A 24054-nucleotide genomic window follows, 5' to 3' on the forward strand; every position below is an offset into this window, starting at 1 on the left:
GTTCCCCCATAGACTTATATGGGAGAATGCAATTTCAAGGGCCTTTTTCTCAAAACACATTTTTCTGTCATTGTGGCGACACTATGTCCACGTCAGTCGGACCGAAAGACTTCACATTTTCCAGCCTTGGACTGAACAATATTTGGAAGATTTTTTCAGAGGGATTTTTTATTATTTAATCTCTTAAGCCCCATTTATTGAGTTTTGAATGTCAACAAATAAGTTGAGAATTTAATTTTTACACATTTTTCCACTAAAAAACAGCTTATTTTAAAACTAAACAAGAAATCCTAAATCCCCTCTGAAAAAATCTTGGTAACTCATTCATCAATAAAATTAAACCATAAATTTGAATGTAGCTCTATCCATTATTCAGATTTCGTCGCCGAAAAGATGGGAAATCTGGGGCATTTTTAGGCATAAAACACCTTGTTCTTATATGAAAAGATAAAATGACAGAAAACTTGCAATGTATTTTTTTCTCACATTTATGCCAGTGATCGACAGCAAAAGTTTCAAATTGATATCTGTAAATATAAATTTTTTCCCTATTCACCTGCAGTGTCTCACCTTAAAATATCTATTATTTAGCTTTAATTGTTACTCACTTGAGACTCTACAATTTCATGTCAGTCATTCACTCTGTACAGTGATTGGCGGAAGTCAATTTGTGCCAAAAGAAGAGCTGCAAATGTAATAGCAATCCAATTGAAATTGCAGTTTGAATGGTTAAGGCTAGGGATTAAATAATAAAAAATCTCTCTGAAAAAATCTTCCAAATAATGTTCAGTCCAAGGCTGGAAAATGTGAAGTCTTTAGGTCCGACTGACGTGGACATAGTGTCGCCACAATGACAGAAAAATGTGTTTTGAGAAAAAGGCCCTTGAAATTGTGTTCTCCCATATAAGTCTATGGGGGAACATTGAATCAGCGCAATATTTAAACATGTTATTGTGAGGATTAGGCATATTTTCTGTTTCCGGGTGAAAGCTTATATGTTCAGAGACCAATTTGGCCCAAAACCTGAAAACTGAAAAAATTGAGTTTTGCCTATAGTGTCTCCCCTTAAATTAGCTAATCACAAAGGCTGCAATTATTTAGGCAGAACAATATCCTTTACGAACATCTAAATACACTGCCTGGGAAAAAAAAAAAGTAAAAAAAATAAAATAATTGACGCCGGTGGCCAAAAAGTGTACTGCAACCATATTTACCATTGAGAATGAATGGGAGAGCGTTTGTATGAACCATACGCAACGCAAAAGTAGGTCGCTCTCTGGAACCCCGGTCTAAATGGGTTTCCTCCGGTTTCCCCCGACAACCAAAAACATGCACAATAGGTGATCCTCCTGATAAATCATATCGTCTATATATATCGTTATGGAATGTGTGGCAATACGAGTATCGTATCGAGGCGCCTGTATCGTGATGCGCAAATATGTTTGTCTAACCATAGTCTTTATTCAGAACGCATCACAACGTGTAACTTACTACGGCAATAAAAGCCTTGACCTCTTGGCTTTACCCAAATCTAAAAGCAAAAGAGCGGCAAAAAAATGTGCTGGAAAAGCAGCAATAACACAATAAAAAAGCAAAAAAGAGTGATATAAAAGTGACAAAAAAGTTTCAGAAAAAGTGACAAATACATCACGTGTTTTGAAAGCGCAACAGAAAAGCAACAAAAAGTCACAAAATGTAGATGGAAGAAGTAACAAAAAACACGACAAAAAAAGCAACAAAAAATGACAACAAAGGTGATTAAACAGATGCAAACACGACAAAAACACTCCCAAAATGTGACAAAAACATGGCAAAAGAGCGACAAAAGCGAGCTGGAAAAGCAGCAACAACACAACAAAAAAAAGCGACACAAAAACATGTCTAAAGAGTTAATAACAGCAACAAAAAAAGCAACAAGAAAGCCACGAAAGAGCGACAAAAGCGCGACGAAACGTGTCGCTCAAAAAGGTGCTAATTCGGGTCTGAAGTGCCGTCATGCACGAGCTTAATATAGAAACTGCAGTTACGCCTAAGGCCTGAGGTGGCAGTAGTGAGTATAAAATGACTAACTTGCATCTAGTCCCTTTAAATGCACTTGTAACTCAAGCTACTTGCAATGAAGTGACTAATATATTCCCGTATTTTGGTTGTGTAATATGTTATATTCCTTTGTTACTGATAAAAGTAATATGTTTTTGTACCTTGTTACTTTTGTAATACGTTATCTCACTTGTGATAAGCAGCTTAATCCTTTCATTGTAAAGAAAAAAAACATCCACACTACAAAAAGTAAATATCAAGCATTGGCTTAAATGACTTGAATTGAGGAAATGTATCTTGTTTTGAGTGGTTTTCACTCATTTAGACACTTTTCCTGATCGGAAAAAAAAAGTTTACTTTGCTTGTTTGAGGACATTTCAGACCAGTTCTAAGGGTAAATCTCGCTTGAAATAAGAAAGTCAAATTGCCAATGAGATAAGACCAATTTTCTTACCCCATTGGCAAAGAAAATGACCTGAAATGAGGACGAAATGTATCGAAACGAGTCAGAAACATCTCAGAACAAGTGAAATAATCCAGGACAAATGCCCAAGAACTTCTTAACCAGTCAAAACCACTAAAATTTGGATTATTGTGCTCAAATTGAGATGTTTATACTGATCTAGTTAAATACTTTTTGCAGTGCACACAGCGTCACTATCTTTGTGTTATTTTTCCTTTTTTCTCTCTTTATTGAAACAGCTGTGCAGCGAAGGGGAGCATGAGGAGAGGGGTGGGAGGGGCTTACAGTATGTGGATTTTTAGCAACTCATTTCAGAGCATTTCAACATTTGTATCCAACTTTGTTTATTTGAAGGATTGCAAATTCCGGTTGTAATTTTTGGGGAAATGATTTTGATATTTGTCTTTGTATTTGATGCCAGCATGAATGAGTGTCCCTGTTTACAAATAACCCCCAAAAAAACAGTCGCTCTGGCATCCCGGCTCGGGACTCGGCGCAGGCCCAGTCCCGTAACATAATCTGTTTGTGCACGGACGCACAGAGCCGTCACTGTGGAGCTCACGCTGTTTCCACTGTGTGTCCGCAGCTCGTCCGACGGGAAGGTCTATGTGGCGCAGGTCAAAGAGCGAGCGGCCGCCAGGAAAATCTACGACGCCGCCAAGAAGCAGGGGAGAACCGCCGGCCTCGTGGCAACCAAGTACGTCCCGAGAGAGAGAGAGGGGGGGGGGGTCTAAATTTAGCACAGAGGGTCTCAATCTGTGGTGCTGCTGCTCCAGGGGGAATCCTCCAATTATATGTGAGATACAGATACTGCAGATTTAGCATTACTCCAATACAAGTGAGTGTATAGTAGTGTCTGCAGTGGAACCCACAGTAATCAAAGCAAAACATTTGTTGTAAATAATAGTTTAAAGGCCCAATACTTTTTTACAAGTAGTGATATTAAATTAGTTTTGTCTTCCTTCAATATACTGTGAATATACTCTGCTGTTTGTCAAATCCATAGTTTTAAGAGAGACGGGATAACCGGGGTTCCATTCAGCCACATTCATTGTAATGATCCCCAGTGCTTTGCAAGGCCGTGGGAACCCAGGGTGCTGAGGGCGCTGCAGCACCCCCTGGTGGATAGTGTGTGAACTGCAGGCAATATTAACCCCCTTAACTCCCACCTGAACCGAGCACATTTTCTCCAGCTTTACCCCCAGTCCAAAAGCTTCTGGAAAAAAGGTGTGAAAATAGCAACAAAACTGAGACGAAAACAAGGATGAAAATATTGACGAAAAAGTGACAAAAAATGTATAAAAAATGACAAAAATGGACAAACATTTGACAAAAGAGTGAGAAAAATTTGACCAAAAATTGAGAAAAAATGGACGATAAAGTGATAAGAATTTGACAAAAAAATGCGAATAATTGTGACAAAAAAGTCACGAAAATTTGACAAAAATGAGACGACTGCCCAACAAAAAAAGTGATGAAAAAAAATCTGATGTGAGGAAAAAGATCAATTTAGTTTTGTAGGTCTTTCAAATGAGGCGTCACACTGGCCTACAGGATTTGGGTAAAGCTGAACCGGAGAAAATGCTCTCCGTTCAGGCGGGAGTTAAGAGGTTAATAAATAGGATTTATGCACAGAAAAAAAATTTGGGGGGTAAATTTTGTCCCTCAGCGCCCCCTAACTAAAATATCTTTCCTAGGCTCTGGTGCTTTGTGAAATTAACATGGCTGCCCAATCTCCTCCTACGAAGCCTGTTCCTTCAAAGGGCTAAAGGGTGGGGGCCGGGGGACCAGCTACGAGCCTCCACAGAGCTCCATCATGTATTTAAACTTCCGAGTTTCATTGCTAATATACAAAAACCAGCGTGGTTAAAAATATGTCACCAAGCGCAGCGTTGGGTCATAGCAATTGAGAAAAAGAAAAACTGTTTACGGGCTTTTAAAGCAGTACTAAGTAACTCCTGCCCCTAAAGGCCGTAAGCGCAACTGCAGGTGTCGTAGCAAGTTGCGATTTTTTAACTTGTTAATTGTCTTGGAGAGTAAATACTACGCTGACAGGAAAGACGAAGGGAGAGAGGGTTACTGTACATCCAATTATGCAATGGAAATATTTTTTTTCACTCAAACTTGGCTGTAAATACTGTTTAAAGTGAGCCAGCAGTTAGCTTTGCCCGTTAGCATGTTAGCTTATTCTTCGTAAATCATTAGTGTGTATTGGTGGCTCCGGACCGGGGGCAGTCAAGTTGCAAACATGGTTTTCTGGCCAGAGACACCAGGGGGAGATGAAAGACCCTCCAATCGTCCCATAAACACTTGTATTACCCCCACAGGGACTACGGAAAGGATTTATTAAGGTAAACACGTTACTTAGTACTGCTTTAAGTAGTTCTAGGGAAGGTCAAAGTGCTCATAAGAACGCTGTTTACCAAGTGTCTTTTGGAGTTGCCAGGGGGTGGTATTACAGCACCACACCATGAGGACCATAGAGAAGCACGTTCCTCCCCATTGGTCAAATCGCACATTCTCTACAGCGAAAAAGAAGCAAAGCTCTGTTTGGGAACAACATTGTAACAACATTGTGAACTTTCCAATTGTAAAGCATTTTTATTGTGAGCTCATATATTAGCTTATGTCAGCATACCTGTGACAGTGACCCTGAAAAGTGACCCTGGAAGTTGTGAAACGTCAGGGTAATCACTAAGGATTAGGAACTGCAAACAGCAGATGTGTTTCACTCTCTCTTACACATGTTTTTACGTCTTGGCTTTCAAATGAGGTATCACACTTGCATATAGGCTGTAAACTGTCCACTTAATAAGCTTTGAGTTTTGGATATGCATTAATGAAGAAAATAACTCTAACCCTAAACCCAACCCAACTAAGATGGCAGATACATTCCCTTTCAAACTCCCTTAGATTCTCCTTGTTTCTCTTTTTCCTCTCAGTCTTCTTTTCCGTTTGACTTTTGGACACTACTTTTGTTTGTTTATTTCACTGTTTTACATCTGTCTCATTGTCGATTTCCAAACTGTTCTCTGTTTGATCGAACCACCTCCGTGTGAAGCCCCGCGAGGCGACCGCTGTTTTGCTTGATTCGCTCTGTCTGATCGTGTGACAGAGAGAGGGAGATCGAGCGCTTCCGGGTGGCCGTGAGTGCGCCCCCTGGTGCCCGCCTGTCCTTCTGCCTGACGTACGAGGAGCTGCTGATGCGCAGACTGGGCCGCTACGAGCTGAGCCTGGGGCTGAGGGCGGGGCAGCCGGTGGAGAACCTCACCGTGGAGGTCACAGTGTCCGAGAGAACCGGGCTGAGCTTCATGCGAGTCCTGCCCCTCAAGACCAGCAGGCTGCTCGACGGCCAGGGTAAAACAAAGCATTACGAATATTTTCTGCGATTATATTTACTCTAGACCAGGGGTGCACAAACTTTTTGTCTCCGAGGGCCAAAATGAAAAAGTGCCTGTGAGTCGCGGGCCAAACACGGCGATGTCAAGCGTGAAACACATAACTGCAAATAATAAAAGTTGCTTTATTTTCTTTTTTGGTATACCTTTGCATTTTTTGTTGGATATTCAACTCATTTTTGTAACTTTTTTGTCATTTTTTGGTCAATTTTTCATCAAATTTCTGTCATTTTTTGTCAATTTTTTATCATATTTTTGTTATTTTTTGTCACATTTTTGTCATTTTTTTGTCCATTTCTTGTGACATTTTGGCCACTTTTTCATCAATTTTTCGTCACTTTTTTGTCAATGTTTTCTCACTTTTTTGTCACATTTCCATCATTGTTTTCGTCTCAGTTTTGTTGCTATTTTCACAGCTTTTTTCCAGAAGCTTTTGGATTGGGGCCAAACTGGAGAAAATGTGCTCGGTTCAGGTGGGAGTTACGGGGTTAAACATGCTACAAAAGCCTAGTTTTAGTAGAACAAAATCAATTATTGTAGCAATATAGAGCAAAATGGAAACAACAGCACCACCTGTACCTGCAGTACCTACAGTGACTTTAGCTGATTAATTTCTTTAAGTCAACGAAAATGCCATATTATATCATTTTGAAAGTGTCAGTTCAGCATAAATTCTTTTATAAGTCATAGATGTCAACGATTTTTGTTTCCTTAACTTTGTGAAAGGAGTGAAACAGCGCCCCCAATTTGACGCTGGTGGACAAAAAGTGAACTGCATCTATATTTGCCATTGACAATGAACGGGAGAGAGAGTTATTGACCAGATGCGGCGCACTTTGGGCACCCCTGCTCTAGAATGATAACTGTTAATAGGTTTTTATTTTTGAATCCAGACTTTTACCCCCATGTTTCATATCCATAAAAGCCTGTTTTAACCCCGTGGTCTCGCGGTGCAGGTGACGGCGACCCTCCTGCCTCCACGCTCATCGAGAAGAACCAGAAGTGTGCTCGGATCCACTACAGCCCGTCCGTGCAGCAGCAGACCGGCCTCTCCGCTCAGGGCATCAACGCAGACTTCATCATTCAGTACGACGTGGAGCTCCGGGACATCATGGGGGACATACAGGTCAGGGAGGAAGATGCTTAGCCTCATGTTTAACACAATGCAGCAAACCATCCACCAGAGGGTGCTGCAGCGCCCTCTGCACCCTGGGTTCCCACGGCCTGGCTTGGTGTGAAAAGTTTGAGAATCACTTTCCTAGATGTCTCTGAGCCTGTTCCTACAAATGCGTAAAGCCAGGTGCAATACTAAACTATGGTGAGGTATATTTTGTCCTTTTCATGGCATTTATGTAATAACTTCTTTATCATAAACATATTGGATGATGTGTAGTGGCTATGGGATGTGTATCCGACTCCAAAAAAAAAAAGCTTGACTGAATTTGAGTTAGCATTTAGCCCAGATGACACTGTAAGACGCTAATTTGTATCTAAAGTAAAATCTGAAAAGGTTTGCACATTCATTAATGATTTCTAACGAGGCTTTGACCTCAGGAAAATGTGGTCAGTGGTTTGACAACAGCTGAAAACATCTGGATCGTTCATAATTTGGTGGCTTGGTGGCTAATGCTAACGGCTATAGGAATCTGAAAAGGTTAGTGCTAGATCGTATGCTCCGGCGGGACGGTCTGCTGTGATTTTGTATAGATCCATGAGTTGGTTTGTCTAAAAATACAAATAATCCTAATCCTAACCCTAATCCTTAAGGTTAACCCCTTAACTCCCACCTGAACCGAGCACATTTTGTCCAGTTTGGCTTTACCCCAATCCAAAAGCTTCTGGAAAAAAGCTGTGAAAATAGCAACAAAACTGAGACGAAAACAATGATGGAAATACGACAAAAAAATGAGAAAAATTGATGAAAAAGTGGCAAAAATTAACAAAAATTAACAAAAAATTGACGAAAAAATGACAAAAATGCCACAAAAAAATTACAAAAATGTGACAAAAAATTGATTAAAAATGGACGAAAAAATGACAAAAATGCCACAAAAAAATTACAAAAATGTGACAAAAAATTGATTAAAAATGGACGAAAAAAGGACAAAAATGTGACAAAAAAATTACAAAAAAATTACAAAAAAGTGATAAAAAAGTGATACAAAAATGACAAAAACGTGACAAAAAAATTACGAAAAAATGACAAAAATGTGACAAAAAAATTACAAAAAATTGATTAAAAAAATGACCAAAAAATGACCAAAAAATGTCAAAAAAATGACAAAAAAGTGACAAAAAAGTGATAAAAAAGTGATAAAAAATGACAAAAAAATGACAAAAAAATTGATGAAAAAATGACAAAAATGTGACAAAAAAATGACAAAAAATTGATTAAAAAAATTTCAAAAAAATGACAAAAATGTGACAAAAAATTGATTAAAAAGTGACAAAAAAAAATGACAAAAATGTAACAAAAAAATGACAAAAAAATGACAAAAATTTGACAAAATGTAACAAAAAATTTACGAAAAAATGACAAAAATGTGACAAAATGTGACAAAAAAATTACTAAAATGTGACAAAAAAAATTACAAAAAAATTGATTAAAAAAAATGTCAAAAAAATGACAAAAATGTGACAAAAAATTGATTAAAAATTGACAAAAATGTAACAAAAAAATGACAAAAAAATGACAAAAAATTGACAAAATGTAACAAAAAATTTACGAAAAAATGACAAAAATGTGACAAAATGTGACAAAAAAATTACTAAAATGTGACAAAAAAAATTACAAAAAAATTGATTAAAAAAAATGTCAAAAAAATGACAAAAATGTGACAAAAAATTGATTAAAAATTGACAAAAATGTAACAAAAAAATGACAAAAAAATGACAAAAAATTGACAAAATGTAACCAAAAATTGACGAAAAAATGACAAAAATGTGACAAAATGTGACAAAAAAATTACAAAGAAATGACGAAAAAATTTACGAAAAAATTACAAAAATGTGACAAAAAAGTTACAAAAATGAGTTGAATACCCAACAAAAAATGTTGGAAAAAAAATCTGATGACGTGAGGAAAAAGATCCTCTCGGTTCAGGCGGGAGTTAAGAGGTGAACCATTTCCCTGGCCCTAACCTTAATTTGTGTCATGATATCACGTTTTCACAGCAGACTGTCCCTCCGGAGCAGACGATCTAGCACTAACCATTTGAAAAGTCTCCCAGATTAGCTGACCTTTTTATGTCTATGGTCCCCACTGTTCGGCACTCGATATATGGGAGGAAATAGATTGGCAGATGGGAGTGATGTGCTGTGCAAGATTTTTCCGCTTTGGATTCAAGTTGCATTACTCGACATTTTGTAAAGGGAGCTCAGGAATAACTCGCTAACATCTGTTTCAGGTTTACGACGGATACTTTGTGCATTACTTTGCTCCCAGAGGTCTCCCTGTGGTTCCTAAGGATGTTATATTCGTCATCGACATCAGCGGATCAATGATCGGCACCAAGATAAAACAGGTAATGACCTATGTTGGATCATTCTGTGTCCTGTGTGGCCTTAATCTCCATTATGGCCGGCAGAAGGTTATGTTCACTAATGTGGGTTTATGGTTCGATTCTCCCTGCTGACAATGTCTAATTCACCCACTTATTTAAAGCTACTCTAACTGATCCTGTTTTGCTGGTCCGGCACCGATGCATTACCAATAAGCGCCTCTAGACACGCTACGCTCGCAAACAGCAGAAGAGTTTACAAGAAGATGATGAACTGACAAACATCTGACCAACCTGCTCTGATGCAGCTAAAGACCTCCTGAAATGTCTGTTTGTTTATTAATCCAATATTTACAAGAGCTGTCAGGTCTTTTTCCTCCTTTTGTTTCCTTACAAAGCAAAGCAGCACTGGAGGAGGGGCTGAGGCTATAGTGTGTGGTCCAATGCTACTCAAAAGCATCTTCAGAAACTTCAGATTGCTCAGAACAGAGCAGCTGGAGTTGTGCCCCACTGTCCTTTCCACACTAATGACCGTAAGATTCACAGGAGACTGTCTTGGTTCACGGTTGAGGCCAAACTACAGGCCAGTCTCCTCATGTTCATGCACAAAGTTTTGATGGACAAACAGCCCAGTTTTTTGTTTAACAAACTCTTATTCAGTGGGTTTTGTCACAGATTTGTGACTCGCCAAGTGACGACAAACTCTTTGATTGTTTCCAGAATCAAAAGTAACTCAATGAAAAGAACTGTTCTGTACAGAGGAGCAAACACCTGGAACTCGTTTCCTTTTAATATTAGAAACACTTAAAGTAAACCACTCTTCAAGCTGAAAGTAAAAAGTCAATTAGCTCAGTACATGTGAGCAATAGTCTCCATGTCCTATATGTGTCCTATGGTTGTATGATTATATGAAATGTGTAACATTCATGCATTACATTTTTACTGTTTTGTCATTATATATTGTGTCAGGACCCAAGGAAGACAAGCAAACACTTCTGAGCGCTAATGGGGATCCTAATAAAGAATAATAAAGAATTCAAGGGTTGCGGGGAAAAAAAGTACTGCACTGTAAACTTAGTTCTAAATTGAATTATTTTGTTCTAAATGCGCAAAAAAGCAGAGCAGAGTTCACCACTCCACCTACCGATGAAAACATTTCAAAAAGACATCGCTTAAGGCAGCTTTAAAGCAGTACTGAGTAACTTGTTTACCTTACTACCTTCCGTAGTCCCTCTGGGTGTAATACAAGTGTTACTGGGATAATTAGTGGGGTCTTTCATCTCCCCCTGGTGTCTCTGGCCAGAAAACCACAATCGAAGCTATCGTGCAGGCTAACGGGCAAAGCTAACTGCGGGTTAGCGCCACTTAAACAGTTTTTACAGCCAAGTTTGAGTGAAAAAAATGATCTCCATCGTGTAATTGGATGTACAATATCCCTCTCACCCTTTGTCTTTTCCGTCAGCGTAGTATTTACTCTCACGGACAATTAATGAATAAAAAAACGCAACATGCTACAACACCTGCAGTGGCGCTTATGGCCTCTAGGGGCCTGAGTTACTTACTACTGCTTTAAGCTTGAGCACAACAAGCTTAAAAAAGAAGGTTTTTGATGAGACGCAGAAAGTCTAAAGCGCTAAACAACCCAGTCCGACTGAATTGTAGAGAGTGTTTTTCTTTCTTCTCTGTTCAGACGAAGCAGGCCATGGGCACCATTCTGGGCGACCTGAGGGAGGGAGACCACTTCAACATCATCACGTTCTCAGACCGGGTTCAGACCTGGAGGAAGGGCCGGACGGTGCGGGCGACGAGACAAAACGTGCGCGACGCCAAAGAGTTCGTGAAGAGGATCAGCGCGGAGGGATGTGAGTGCAAATGCTTCACGATCACTTGTTTTCAAACTATTTTACTATGTCCTAAGGTGCAGAAAAGACTGGCTCCTGCTTCATCTAAGGGGGGAAAATCAGCACATTCTTTGTCTAAAAACACATCTATAAGTTAGTTAAAGATGAACCCTTTGGTCTGCTGAGAATCTAATGAATGTAAAGCGCAGATTACAAGGAAAAGAAGGTGAACAACTTAAACAACGTAGACGATGCGGCTGATCAGGCGGAAAAGAGATGAACCAAACTATTCTATTTTCTTTATTTTACCAGGCAAAACATTAACAGGGTTATTTTTAATGCCACACATGCAGGAGAAAATCAGCACATTTTTAATATTTTAGGATTCCTATTTTTAATTAACTTTAACCCATGCCCCTAGAGGCCATTAGCGCCACTGCAGGTGTCGTAGCATGTTAGGTTTTTTTACTCATTAATTGTCCATGAGAGTAAATACTACGCAGACAGAAAAGACAAAGTGACAGAGGGATACTATACATCCAATTACACAATGGAGATAATTTTATTTCACTCAAACTTGGCTGTAAAAACGGTTTAAGTGGCGCTAGCCCGAAGTTAGCTTAGCCCGTTAGCCTGTTAGCTTCTTCTTCTTGATTCTAGTAGTGTGTATTGGTGGCTCCAACCTGGAGGCAGAAAGCTGTAAGTGTGGTTTCCTGGTGAAAGACACCAGGGAGAGACGAAATACCCCCCAATCATCCCATTAACACTTGTATTACCTCCAGAGGGACTACGGAAAGGATTTATTAAGGGAAACAAGTTTCTTAGTTCTTCTTTAAAGTCCACTTAAAGGGACAGATACAACTTGTAACAATACAACTATTGTTTTTGAGCAATTGTCTTATTGGCATCGTTGTTTACTTCAATGATTACGAGCATTGAAGAATAACCATTACAAAATTATTATGAGGGAATTAATAATAATTTTGTGGTCTTGGGGTCGGAACGTCTTTAAAACTGTAGCACAAGCTTACCCACATCACTGCAGATTTGATCAGTGAAACATCAGCATTATAGCAGATACATACAGTGGGAAGGACACCGTTTGGATTTTCTTACATTTCTGCCTAAATTGATCACTAAATATGGTCTGATTTTCATCAAAATCATAAGAATGAGTAAACAGTGTCTACTTGAACTAATACCACCCAAACATTTATATTTTATCATTTTTTTATTGGCCATAACATGTAAACATTCACAGGACAGCGTGGAATAAGTAAGTACACCACCTGAATCTCACTGAACTGCAGCAGTTTTGTAAAGAGGAATGGTCTAAGATTCATCCTGGTCATTGAGTGTCTAATCTGCCACTACAGAAAAGCAGTTATTGCTGCAAAAGAAGGATCTGCAGCTTTTTAATAAAGGGGTTCACTTACTTATTCCATGCTGTTGTCTATGTCTATGGTTTTTCTGCAAAATATCTTGATAAACTTGTGAATTAATTCTTCTATTGATGATATTACATTGTCCAGGCCCTGAGGCAACAAAACAGCCCCACACCATGATCCTCCTGCTCCAGACTTCACAGTGAGGAGAGGGTTTTGATGTTCTGTTCCATTTTTCCTCCACACATGCCGCAGTGTGAAATTCTGTGTCCTTACTTTTTCTTCCCACTGTATTTTCTAACACACTTTTCCTCTCTCTTCTTCAGGGACAAACATAAACGCTGCGCTGATTTCTGCCGCTCAGCTCGTCAGCCCTCTGTCCGCCTCCTCGTCCCGCCGCGTGCCCCTGGTCATCTTCCTTACCGACGGAGAGGCCACGATCGGAGTCACGGCCAGCGACACCATCCTCAGCAACGCCAGGAAGGCCCTGAGCACGGCCTCGCTCTTCGGACTCGCCTTCGGAGACGACGCCGACTTCCTGCTGCTGAAACGCCTGGCGCTCGACAACCGCGGCGTGGCCCGGATGGTCTACGAAGACGCGGACGCGGCGCTGCAGCTCAAGGGCTTCTACGACGAGGTGGCCAGCCCTCTGCTCTCGGACATCCAGCTGACGTACCTGGACGAGCAGGCCTTCGACGTCACCTGCTCGCTCTTTCCCAATTACTTCCAAGGGTCGGAGCTGGTGGTGGCCGGGCGGGTCAAGCCGGGCGTGAAGGATCTCAAAGTCGCGATGAGCGCCGTGGACTCGAAGCAGCGCGTCAAGCTGGAGAACGACGTTTTGATCGCGAGTTCGCAGGAGAGCGAGAGTTTGGATGAGTGCGTGGGCGATCTGGAAGGCATGTCCAGCTTCGTGCATCGCCTGTGGGCCTACTCCACCATCAAAGAACTTCTCCTGGCCAAATTGAACACCACGGATCCCTCTTTGCAAAGGTTGCTCGCCGACAAAGCCACCAATCTTTCGCTTAAATATAACTTTGTGACACCGGTGACTTCGCTAGTCGTGGTCAAACCTGATGCGGACGAAGCAACCACGAAAAGACCCTCCACCACAACCACCACCGCCACCACCGCAGCTGCTACCATTACAACAACAGCAACTACTACGGCAACTCTAAAAACACAGAAAACTCCTGTCAAGCCAAACAAGACGAAACCAGATCCTCCCAAGCGGCCCCCGACTTCGCTCAAGAAGACAACACCTTCTGCCGCTAAGGTTTCCAGGAGGACCACAACAACCGCAAGTCCTGCCTTGACGAAAACTACCCCTGCTGGAATTTTGGGTAGAAAACCCACGGTTCCGAGCCAAGGTGGGTCCAAAACAGCGTCCCCTCCGTCGCCTTCCCCTCCTCCCCCTGCCGGGAAGATCTCCACGTCTATCGTCAATGCGCTAAAAACGGCCCTACCTCCGGCTCCGGGGAAGACTTCAACCACCGCCCAGCCCAATATCGCCGCCCCATCCACATTGAATTCATCCAGCGCGACCGCGACAGCGACTTCCCCCGTTTCTACGAGCAAAATGGACGCAAAGAGCGCAGCTACGGCTACCTCACCCCCTGCCAGAGTTACAGTCCTCCCCATTGGAGTCGCAGAAAGCAACGTCACCGAAACTACAGACGTGCAAGAGTTGGTCACAGTGACTGCTCAGCCCCAGCTCGTTTCTCCGCTCGTCTCGCCCTCCTTGGCCCCAGCGCCCGGTCCTGCCGCGAACAATGAGAGCAATAACAGCACGGAGGAGGAGATAACCATACCCATGCTGGTTTCGGCCACGTTCGCGCCCATGCCCGGGGTCACGGACGGGGCGAGGCCGTGGGAGGCAGCCGGCGGACTTCTGGGTAAGATCGATCAACATTTTGTCTTTTTTTCATGTGTAATGTTTTGTAATGGGCTGCGATCGGTGGGTTTCAGATGACATCAAAGCCTCCGAGGGCTGTTGAAGCGAGACGCGGCAGGTGAAAATATAGACACGCAGTGGCCAATGTGGAGATTTTTTGCAAGTTTTCGCCTTTATAATGTTAGGGTTTGTTAAATTGGACCCATAAACAGACACAACAACCGAAAGCGTGGTTCGTAAGTAAATTTATTAACAAAAAGTGTCCCAGTGGCGTGGCTTGGTCCTGGGGGTGGCTCCGGAGCAGGCTCGAGTACCTCTAGAGATTAAAAAAACCTGGAAGACGATCGAAGAATTCAAGCTTTCACTGAGCTGAAGTACCGCAACATAGACGGAACAATCCCACGAAGAGTGGAGGTGAGTCTGAGGTCTTTGTATTGCATTGATGAGCAAAAAGTCAGGTGTGCCTGCTCGGAGTCCACGCCCCACCAGGACCAAGCCTAAAAACAAAAAACAAAAGAGCCACAAGAGGGAGACAAAAACATGCACCAATGGCCAAAACATAACAAAAAACGGGACAAAAATGTGACAAGAAAAGTGACAAAAACGCAACAGATAAGTGAGATATAAGTGGCAAAAAAGAGCCCAAAAAAGCAACAATACAACAGAAAAAAATGTACGATGTGGAATACATGGCATCAATGGATGATGGCCTGAATCTTCCCCCGGAGCGTCGACCCGATGAGCAGCCTGAGGAGAGGCCAGGCGGAGGAGGGGCAGAGGAGGGTCGCAGCACGGCTGGGAAATGGCCGAGTGGACGTAAAGCCAAACTGGAGAAAATGGGCTCAGTTGTTTCAGGTGGGGGCTAAGAGGATATCCAAAAGTAAACGAACTGTATTTATTTTTTAAATGATGCCATATTCACCTGCAGTGTCTGGCCTTAAAGGACTGATTTGGTGCTGTGGGTGGATGAACAAAGCCAGAAAGGAGGCAAATGATCAGGTTTAACGAGAAACATCCAGGAAAAATCCAAAGATGTTCAGCTCTTTCCATCACAAAGCCATCGTAGCATCAAAACAACGACATAAATCATTTCATGCAGCAACAATGTCATCTGAAACTCAGTTATTTAATGACAAAGGTTTATGTAATGGACTGTAAATTGTCAACATCTCTTGTTATTCCGTGTCTCTCCACTAGATGTCTCTACTTCTATTCAGGTCCAGAGAAAAGGTAAGCAGTGGCACTTTTTTCATGGAAACTCATCCTTTATTCCTATACAGATATAACTATGAGTACTTTTGAGTCATAGTTGTTAAACTTGTTTGGGGAAAAAGTATCTTGTATGTTACTATATTTAGGTTTTACAGGGTCAACTTGTTTTGTTTTGTGAATTGTTTCCATTTTTCTTTCTCTTTTTCTTATAGATATTGACCTGGATAAAGGTGAGACAAACAGAAGAAGCTTTTTTATAAATTCAAAGTTCAGACAATTTGACCCAGTTCTTAAAATCACATTTTCTCAAAGAATTCTGTTCAGTGAAGTGTTGAGCATGACTATCAAGAAACGATCGAACTTTACAATTACAATTTGTCAGCCGTGACTTTTGGCAAAGGCCCGTGACCCGCCCCGAGGCACCAGCTGAGAATCTCTTAATGTTTACACGGTTTCTGCTTTTCCAGACTATGACGCCAACTACGATTACGACTACAACCTCAACTACGACCCTTGTGAGTTCAGTAAAGTTCGTGTCGATTTTGGTTTGTAAACTGATGAATGACCTGCGTTTGTTTTCAGGGGATGATACCGACACCGACACGTCATTTGGTCAGTGACTTTACAATCGTTAAATACAAACAGAACCCGTCCGAAGTTTGGAAACACTTGGTTTTTGACAATAGTTGAGTTCATTGTTCTGGAGGGAAATGAGTTCTGGCTGGCCCATACAGTGTGTGATTCTCATTGAAGACATTAAACTATGACTGAACACATATGAAATTATGTCTTAAACAAAAAAAGTCAAATTGATTCCTTAACATGGCCACCTTTTGCTTTGATTGCACATTTTTAACACTTTCTCAGTGAGCTTCACAATGTCGTCCCCTCGTACCTCTCTGACCTGACTCAGCCCTGCGCTCCATCTCCTGCCCTGAGGCCGGCAGTTTATGGTCCCCAGGATCCAGTGTAAACGTTGCGGTCCCCACGCCTTTGGAATCAGTTGCCTTAAAGGAACCAAACTGATTCCATACTGAGATATGTTCTTACCTGAGCTTCGACAAGGTGATATGTACCTGTCTGGTCTTTGTGCCTGTGGAAGAGCTTGGTCGCTTCCAACTTCACCCCCGTTTGGAGCCATAGGAATATACTGGGAGAGGCCAAATGTTAACAACATCTTTGGTTGTTTTGCGTGACTGAGGGCACACACAAAGACCAGACAGGTACGCATCAACTCGTCTAAGCTCAGGTAACAACATATCTCAGTATGGAAAAACGGTGGCCTGTTCCTTTAAGAGATTAGACCTGCTCAGTCTCTGTCTTTTCAAGCCACTTCTTAAATCATATTACTTTTGAAAATGTTTAAACTCATGTAGGTTATATATACATATATAATATCATATATATATATATATATATTTATTTATTTTTTTGGCTATATCTTTTGTGTTTTGTGTACGGCACTTTGGCCAAGCTGTAGGGTTTTTAAAGTGCTTTATAAATAAAGTTGGTTTGGTATAGTCACAAAAATGCTTTTTTACCTCACAGACGGTTCAGTGAGTAAAGTACGAAGATTTTAAAATATAAAACATATTTTTAGTTATTTCCCCCTTTTTGTTTCTGACATAATCCCATGTGTTCATTCATTGTCCTCAATGAGAATCACACAATGTAAATGGTGTTAAAATAATAAATAAAATAAAAAAGACATATGAAAAGTTTTTCCAAACTAAAGACCGATACTGAACATCTGTCTTACCGCCTTTGCTCTGCCTGATCCTGTCAGATCTTGGAAGCAAAGTAGAAAAGGTACTTGGATGGGAGACCGTTTGGTAAAACCAGGAAGCCCGGGGTGAATGTAGTGAGTGAGTGAGTGGTTGGTGGTGGTCGGAGGGGCCGATGGCTCAGACTGGTTGCCTCGCTTCCGTCAGTCTACCTCAGGGCAGCTGTGGCTACAATTGTAGCTTACCACCACCAAGTCTGTAGTGAATGAATAATGTAAAGCGTCTTTGAGTGTCCAGAAAAGCACTTTGTAAAACTAATGCATTATTATTATATTATTATATCTTAAACATACTGTACATTAAAATGATTCTTGTGTTTAGAGTCCAACCATGAACTCAGCACAGTCCGAGTCTTCTCCTCATCAGGTTTGTACATATTTTATGTCTCACAAATGCAGTATTTCCTGTGCTGTGACTGTGCATATTTATAAGAGACATATTACTTCATCTGTGTGTTTCAGTGGATGGTGATCCTCATTTCGTGGTGCAGCTTCCCAAACTTCACGAGAGCCTGTGCTTCACCGTGGACGGTCGAGCGAAAGACGTGCTGCGGCTCCTGGAGGACCCGGATAAAGGTAAACTTAGTACCTTTAGATTCAGTCTATTTCCTTAGAACTCCTGAAACCCAAGATGATTTTGAGAAACATTATTAAACACATCCGAGATCAAATACTGGTTAAAGTACTCAAGAACAAGAGCAGATTATACAGTCAAATCCTTTAAAATGTCCGGGGGAGAGACTCTTCTTTTTGTCTTTTTGGCATCACAAATACACTAACATAACATTTGGCTTTACCCAAATCTAAAGCTTCTCGACTGGATGTTACAGCCTATAGGCCAGTGTAATGCCTCATTTGAAAGCTAAGACCTACACAACTGATTGTAACTTTTTTGTCACATTTATGAGAGTTTTTGTCATGTTTTCGTCTCTTTTATTTCATGTTTTTTTATTTTTTTATTCTTATTTTGTTTCGTTTTCGTCATGTTTTTTGTCGTGTTTTCATAACATTTGTGTAGCTTTTTCATCTTGGTTTTTTTCCACTGGTTTTTTGTCATGTTTTTGTTGCTTTTCCAGGATGTTTTTCTCTATTTCATGGGCGTTTTCATCCTTGTTTTCGTCACTATTTTGAAGCTTTTATTTTGAAGCTTTTATTTTGAAGCTTTTATTTTGAAGCTTTCAGATTTGGGTAAAGCCAAACTGGAGAAAATGTACTCGGTTCAGGTGGAGGTTAAGAATCTTTAGGATGTGCTGAGGAAGGCTTAGCACAGTGGTCACGCTCTCCCATCATCAATACAAGATCCCGGTGTAAATACATTGCAGAAGCTTAATTTAACAATGCCACAGTGAATGGGTGCCCTGATTTAACTCATTGACTGCCAGTGACGTGTATAGACGTCAATTAGGTTTTTCAATGGGAACAGCTGCAGCAAAGCCTTGAGCATGTCTGGTGCTCAAATCTTAGTTGTGCTGCCTAATGCTGCCACCTAGTGACTCAATAAAAGAACTACAAGTTGTTTTTTTCAGTCACTTGGTGGCAGCTTTTCTCAGCTTTTTGGTCAGAAAACAGCATTTTGGGTGATTTCACCTATTTTTAGATGAAAGAAGAGAGTCTAATGTTTCTTTTGGGGGGTTTCGTGTTGACATAGACCCAGACCTAAATTTTTTGTAGGTCTTGAAAAAATAGTCAAAATCCTGAAAAACCTCTGGCAGTGGGGAGCTCTCTGATTTGATAATGGCAGTCAATGTGTTAAGGCGAGACACTGCAGGTGAATAGGGAAAAAAAAAATATTTACAGATATCAATGTGAAACGTTTGCTGTCGATAACTGGCATAAATGTGAGAAAAAAATACATTGCAAGTTTTCTGTCATTTTATCTTTTCATATTTTTCAAATTTCCCATCTTTTCGGCGACGAAATCTGAATAACGGATAGAGCTACATTCAAATTTATGGTTTCATTTCATTGATAAATGAGTTACCAAGACTTTTTCAGAGGGGATTTAGGATTTCTTGTTTAGTTTTAAAATAAGCTGTTTTTTAGTGGAAAAACTTGTAAAAATGTAATTTTTGCCTTATTTTTTGACATTCAAAACTCAATAAATGGGGCTTAGGGATTAAATAATAAAAAATCCCTCTGAAAAAATCTTCCAAATATTGTTGTCCAAGACTGGAAAATGTGAAGTCTTTAGGTCCGACTGACGTGGACATAGTGTCGCCACAATGACAGAAAAATGTGTTTTGAGAAAAAGGCCCTTGAAATTGCATTCTCCCATATAAGTCTATGGGGGAACATTGAATCAGCGCAATATTTAAACATGTTAATGTGAAGATTAGGCATATTTTCTGTTTCCGGGTGAAAGCTTGTATGTTCAGAGACCAATTTGGCCCAAAACCTGAAAACTGAAAAAATTTAGTTTTGCCTGTAGTGTCTCCCCTTAATTAAAGGTGCTACAATCAAACATTAGTGTGACCATTTTTTGGGGGGCGACTTATCGGTCAGCCGGTGGTAGTCGGGCATTAAAAAGCATTTGACTTCCTGCTCTTCATTAACTCTATAATGTTACTTGTATTTCTGATAAAGTTCCGATTAAGCTCTTCTCTCACCTGCCTTGTGTCCCGTCCTGACCTCCGCCCTCAGGCATCATCGTGGACGGTCACCTGATCGGCGCGCCCTCCAAACCCGGGGCGGAGGAGCGCCCGCGGACGTACTTCGACCGCCTCGTCATCTCCGTGGCGACGGGAGGGTCGGCCGACGTCCAGATCACCGTGTCCCTGGACAGCGTGGTGCTGGAGGGCGAGGGGCGGGACAAGCTGCCGGTCAACCAGCAGGGCTCCATCACGCGGCAGGACGTGACCGTCGCCGTGGACAACCACCACGGCTGCTGGATCGAGCTGAGCCGCGGCGTGCGCTTCCTGGTTCTGTTTCACTACTACAAGCACCCGAGCTACCTGCAGATGGCGCACCTCGGCTTCTACATCACCAACGGGCAGGGGCTGTCCGGCGCCACGCAAGGCCTTCTGGGTAATCCTCGCTTACATTGGTTCATGGCTTTGTTATGATTAATTATTAAAATGATGGCACTGCAAACACTTGGGCTGAACTGACTCATGACATAACGGTAGCTCCACAACCTGCACAGTCATGGGTCCATTTCAGATCCATTAAGCACTTGCTCCTCACACATCCGGGCAGCCGCACTTCAATGACAACAATCAAATAAGAGGCAGCTCAGCTTAGATAGAGTCTGTGGGTTCAAGATAAACGGAGGGGAGTTTAAGTGATGGATTTTCAAAATTCCAGATTTTCAATATTACACGATGAGACAGTTAATAGAGGGGAGAGGGGCTCCACAGATCTTCTCCGCTGCTCTCATGATGCGCTGGAGGCTCCTTCGGCAGGAGGGAGTGCTGGAGCCGTGCCACACAGTGACTGAGCTGGTCAGGATGCTCTCTATAGTCCCTCTGTATAAAGAACCTCACAGTGATGGAGCTGGTCAGGTCGCTCTCTATAGTCCCTCTGTATAAAGAACCACACAGTGATGGAGCTGGTCAGGATGCTCTCTATAGTCCCTCTGTATAAAGAACCTCACAGTGATGGAGCTGGTCAGGTCGCTCTCTATAGTCCCTCTGTATAAAGAACCACACAGTGATGGAGCTGGTCAGGGTGCTCTCTATAGTCCAGTGTTAATTTCGTCGACTAAAATATTTAGTCTTAATTTTAGTCAAAGTGATATTTTTGGCGACTAAAATTGGACTAAAACTAAATTAAAAGTTTCTCATGAGACTAAAACTATGACTAAAATGTCCAGATATTTTAGTCACTAAAATAAGACTAAATAAAAATGACTGAATGAGACTAAAATCATCCAAACTTCTATTGACCGTCTGAAAGAGCCTTATATCATTTAAATTCACTGCCAAAGGTGCAGCTCTGAGCTTTGTTCATGTGGAGCAGCTCCATGAAGCAGAAGAGCTTTATTAAATATGCTTATAATAAATATTATAAAAGCAAAGCCGACTAAATTAATCTTAATTTTAGTCGACTAAAACTAGACTAAAATTGCAAAGATTTTTTTGACTAAATCGCGACTAAAATTAAATTACATTTTAGTCAAAAGACTAAGACTAAAACTAAATTAAAATATGTTGTCAAAACTAACACTGCTATAGTCCCTCTGTAGAAGAACCACACAGTGATGGAGCTGGTCAGGATGCTCTTCATAGTCACGCTCAGAGTGTCACAAGTCAGTCGTTCACCAGGAGAGGGCAGAGCTGCTCAGAGAGCAGGATTCAGGAGGATTGCTTAGAACTGCGTGAATGAAGCCAAATACCACTCTGGGGGTGTTTTTGGTAAGGAAATAGCATAACAACACAGTTAAAAACTCGATTATGAATGATGTAGGATCTTTAATAAAGGAGACTACGTTGGTCTCTCACACCCCAAAGTCTAAAAACAACGATAAATTGTAATATGATGATGAATTTATTGCCTCTTTTATTCTCATTTAAAACCAATACTGTACCATAAAAGACAATACCTTCAGGCAGGGGCGTCGGACTGGGGGGGTAAAGGGTACTGAGTACCCAGGGCCCAGAGCAGGGTAGGGGCCCTCAAAAATGCTGCAAAAAGCGTTGTGTATTGAACTTTCTAAGTTTCCTCATAATTGATACTATTAGAACTGAACAACCGGGCTAAAATACAATGGTTGCTACACAGAATTTTGCACAAACAATAATGATAGATAATATCCCAGGGCCCTGACACCCCTTTAAAAATGTGGTCAAAGAACATACAATATGAACTCTGAATTTCATATGGGGGGGGGGGTCCACCAAGATAGTTTGTACCCAGGGCCCAGAATTTGGTGCTATGCCCCTGCCTTCAGCAATAGAGAAAAACACTGTTGTCGATATAAAGTGCATGTAAATTAACGAATGCTTGACTAAACAATAATTTCCCGCTCAATGGATGTTCACGGTTTGTCACAAAAGCCCTCTGTCACCATGGTAACCCCAGCCCTAGTGAATTTCTCCTTTGTGAGATTAATAAAGGTTTATCTTATCTTATCTTATCTTATCTTATCTTATCTTATCTTAACGTGGACTCTCGTGTGTCGCCCCCAGGACAATTCCAGCACGCGGACATGAGCGTCACCAGGCTGCACGGCCCCCGCTCCCTCAGCAGAGAGGCGGTGGCGGCGGTGGCGGCGGCGGCGGCGTCCCGGGGCGTCCTGCGGTGGGGCCAGCAGCAGCAGCAGCAGCACATGAGGGTCACCCTGCAGGACAAGACGCTGAAAGACACGCTCCAGAAACGCCACGCGGGCAAATGCTGGGTCGTCCCGAAGGCGGAGGTGGAGAGGCTGCTCGGGCACCCCTACGAGAGCTACGTGGTCGACCACATGTAGCCCACGAACGGAGCCGGGGGGTATGGGGGGACTGTGGCGCGGGGGGTCGTTGGACTTTAAAGGATGGAACTCCAGGCAATGACTCCAGGGGGCGCCAACGCGGAGGAAGCGGAGAGAGAAAGGCCAAATATTGGAATTATTATTGCGTTTCAGATGATATGGCAATTTTATATATTTCTGTTGTGTTTAAAAGAGATGAGACTTAATGTTTATATGAAATACAGCAGGATAATGGACTTAATATAAATAATATAAGTTATCACTACTGCATTTGTGGATTTTTCATTCGAGCGCACTGTTTTCTCATGAGTAACTCCTCTAACAACTTTTTTTTGACAACTACAGCCAAGGCCGTGGGAACCCAGGGTGCTGAGGGCGCTGCAGGCAATATTAACCCCTTAACTCCCACCTGAACCGAGCACATTTTCTCCAGCTTTACCCCCAGTCCAAAAGCTTCTGGAAAAAAAGGTGTGAAAATAGCAACAAAACTGAGACGAAAACAAGGATGGAAATGTGAGAAAAGTGAGAAAACATCGACGAAAAAGTGACAAAAAATTGACAAAAAATGACAAAAATTGACAAAAAATTGACAAAAAAAAGTGAGAAAAATTTGACGAAAAATTTAGAAAAAATGGATGAAAAAGTGATAGGAATTTGACAAAAAAATGCAAAGAATTTGACAAAAAATTGACAAAAAAAGTGACAAAAAATTACAAAAAAATTACAAAAATTGACAAAAAATTGACAAAAAAGTGAGAAAAATTTGACGAAAAAGTGATAAGAATTTGACAAAAAAAATGCAAAAAATTTGACGAAAAATTGACAAAAAAAGTGACAAAAAATTACAAAAAAATTACAAAAATTGACAAAAAAATTACAAAAAAGTGAGAAAAATTTGACGAAAAATTTAGAAAAAATGGACAAAAAATGATAACAATTTGACGAAAAAGTGACAAAAAATTTACAAAAACTGTACAAAAATTTGACAAAAAAGTGAGAAAATTTTTACGAAAAAGTGATAAGAATTTGACAAAAAAATGCAAATAATTTGATGAAAATTGACAAAAAAATGGACAAAAAAAGTGATAAAAAAAAGTGAGAAAAATTTGACGAAAAATTTAGAAAAAATGGATG

General features: G+C 41.1%; 1 protein-coding gene across 1 annotated transcript in view; it reads left to right on the top strand.

Moving 5' to 3' along the window:
• itih6 (inter-alpha-trypsin inhibitor heavy chain family member 6) overlaps nt 1-23030 on the top strand; it is a gene marked incomplete at its 5' end in the record, with an annotated part of 39084 nt that extends 16054 nt beyond the window's left edge. Inside the window, 14 exons of the mRNA XM_079581132.1 lie at nt 3090-3200; nt 5619-5860; nt 6858-7027; nt 9309-9425; nt 11092-11263; nt 12954-14519; nt 15716-15748; nt 15943-15960; nt 16198-16245; nt 16313-16342; nt 17836-17880; nt 17976-18089; nt 20154-20537; nt 22640-23030. Of these exons, the coding sequence (XP_079437258.1) occupies nt 3090-3200; nt 5619-5860; nt 6858-7027; nt 9309-9425; nt 11092-11263; nt 12954-14519; nt 15716-15748; nt 15943-15960; nt 16198-16245; nt 16313-16342; nt 17836-17880; nt 17976-18089; nt 20154-20537; nt 22640-22920 (3331 nt within the window). The 3' untranslated portion in view covers nt 22921-23030. The remainder of the gene's footprint in view (nt 1-3089; nt 3201-5618; nt 5861-6857; nt 7028-9308; nt 9426-11091; nt 11264-12953; nt 14520-15715; nt 15749-15942; nt 15961-16197; nt 16246-16312; nt 16343-17835; nt 17881-17975; nt 18090-20153; nt 20538-22639) is intronic.
• Between the last annotated feature and the right edge of the window lie 1024 nt (nt 23031-24054).

Source organism: Gobius niger, assembly GCF_951799975.1.
Source record: "Gobius niger genome assembly, chromosome: 22".
Taxonomy (NCBI): domain Eukaryota; kingdom Metazoa; phylum Chordata; class Actinopteri; order Gobiiformes; family Gobiidae; genus Gobius; species Gobius niger.